Raw genomic sequence first — 2,344 nt, forward strand, 5'->3', positions numbered from 1 at the left:
ACTATTTTCTAGTTAGATTGGGGTACTGTAGTCGGTTCCTTAATAAAGTTAAAAAAAAATTATTCAAAACCTTTCAAAATGTACCTATTAGTGCCCTTGCAACCAAAAGTTCCAGCTTAATTTTTGGAGCCTCCTCGAAGGCCTGCAAATGAGCGCAATTAGCGGAAACTCCCAATGGTGATTAATTCACCCCGGGGGGGGCGTGGCCAGTTTTGTGGGCGGGGCCTGCTTCTAGCGCGATGTTTTTAAAACTAGCGCAAAAGATCGCGGAAATACGATTTGCGCTTAATGCAATTTCCGCTTAACATTCCGCAAACTTTTGCGCTGATATTGGGGGAATTGAGCCGAAAAAACCACCGCAATCGAGCGGAAACTCCAGACCGAGGTGTTTTAATGATTACAGTCATAATTATCCACCTCAATATCCATTCATTTCACCTGCTCCTGCACAACCAAGTTATTGAGGACATTAATTATAATTCCACATGGTCCTATTGTAAAGCAACCCTGTAAGTGTCCCACGTCACTGTATGATCTTTTAATTATAATACTTATTAGTAATGATGTAGGAAAATAAAGTTATTGCCCAGGAACATATTATGCAAAATTTACTTTAATGTTTGCTTTTATCCGTAAAATTTAGAACAATGCACATTGGGGTTTAGGTTTAGGTTTAGGTTCAGGTACAGGTTCCCCTCCTCCAGGCAGATGTATTATTGTGGATTTATCCCTGAGCTGGTAATCAGAGAATTTCTTTTCATCTTCCAGTAGCTTGTTGGCAAAAAGTAGGCGCAGATCCTCTGCGCTGGCTAAAACAGAAAAAAGAGAGAAACTGAGAAAAAAACAAGCCTAAACAGAACCGCAAACGCATCCTAAATACCATCATTAATAACTCTTCTGATTTTAGGATTAAATACATTTAGACCCAGCATCACCTCCAGAAAGCTGAATTCCAAAGTTAGGGTTAAACCCTATTGATTTCAATATCAGCATAATGCAGTTCTGCTGTGATACACACAGCCACTCTCCCATTAGGTGTACAGAACATCTGGGGGGCAATTTTCAACTTCCATCACCTGCCGGAGCGGATTGCCCACCCGATTTTCATCAGATTAATTTCAGAAGGCCATTCCTTAGTCATATGGCACTTGTTACCCACGTACCTGAAAATCCTACAATCTTCTCAGTCAATTTCTCCTTGAACTTCAGGATATTCATCTCATTGAATTCTGTCTCTGACTGTGAAACATCAACAGTAATTTTTTCCCCTTTCATCCACACCACAATCACTTTGTAGCTTTCCCCCATTGCACCGTCTCAGCGACTTTGCAAGCTGCTGTCTCTCCTTGGTAGTTCTCGAAGTCTATGGTAAACAAGCTGGTTTCAGTATCACTCTTAGTTTCAGGCACTTTGATGGAACTGCAGCATTGAGCAATCTATTTGCCACGTGATTGTAAACAACTTCCTTAAATGGCTCCAACCAAATGTTATTAATAATTTAGGAAGTGCTTTAATACGGCGCAATATCGGTAATAAAGAAATAACTGCGCACTTTGGAATAATCATCTTCTGTAATTTCCTGCAAATGATGTGGCCGTGCTCCAGACATTCTGGCCTTGGTTTTTGTCCATTTTACTGCCCGATTTTGGACCATTTCAGTGGGGCTGGAAGTGGAAAACACTGCATCTAGGGGTGCAGCTGTAGCCAAAAGAAAGTCTTCATATATAACGTCAATTTAAACATTTAATTGAGAATGAACTGTGTCCCTTTCTACTCTTTTGTTTCCCTTCTTGCCTACAATTATGCTATTTCACTCCTGATCTACTTTGCACCCTCATTGACAGGCTGGTGCTTTCCTCTCAAGTCTTTGGGGGAAAAATTCAGTATCGACCATTTTGGGGCGCTAACTTTAGCGGCCAGCACTAATTAGTGCGGCGACCGCGAAATTGAGTTTTAGTGCCCCAAGAAGGAAGTGGAGCGCTGCACACTTCTCTTAGGGCGCTAACGTCGGAGTGCGGGGCGCTACCTTCAGAGCGCTAAACAAGTTCCGGCGCTGTCAATTAGAAAATCGTCAGGGGGGAGGTTTAATCATGCTGCACAGCCTCACTCTGATCATTGCTGCTTGTGAACTGGGCCTGCAAGGAGCTGCAAACCTTCACTCAAAGAAGTCATGGATGATCAGAGGCCCAGAGGGAGAGAGAGCCAGTTCAGCGACCATGCTTTGGAGGCTCTGGTCACACCCGTGGAACGCCGACGGGCAGTGCTCTGGCAGGAGGTCTTTGCCACAGGCCTTTAGAAGGATGTGGATGGAGGTCGCCCAGGACGTGTCGGCCAGAAGTGTGAT

The 2,344-nt window shown here is 43.6% G+C and overlaps 1 protein-coding gene across 1 annotated transcript; it reads right to left on the reverse strand.

Moving 5' to 3' along the window:
• Window positions 1-595: 595 nt before the first annotated feature.
• LOC147115904 (uncharacterized) lies at window positions 596-1,363 on the reverse strand. Its single transcript, XM_085990552.1, has 2 exons — window positions 1,164-1,363; window positions 596-809 (listed from the first exon to the last, which is right to left on the reverse strand). The coding sequence occupies exons 1-2, from the start codon at window positions 1,306-1,308 to the stop codon at window positions 640-642; spliced, it is 315 nt and encodes a 104-aa protein (XP_085846678.1). The 5' UTR covers window positions 1,309-1,363; the 3' UTR covers window positions 596-639.
• Window positions 1,364-2,344: the final 981 nt, after the last annotated feature.

The sequence above is a fragment of the Somniosus microcephalus genome, chromosome 6, assembly GCF_052327205.1.
Source record: "Somniosus microcephalus isolate GS21.2 chromosome 6, FLI_Smic_1.0, whole genome shotgun sequence".
NCBI classification, from domain to species: Eukaryota; Metazoa; Chordata; class Chondrichthyes; order Squaliformes; family Somniosidae; genus Somniosus; species Somniosus microcephalus.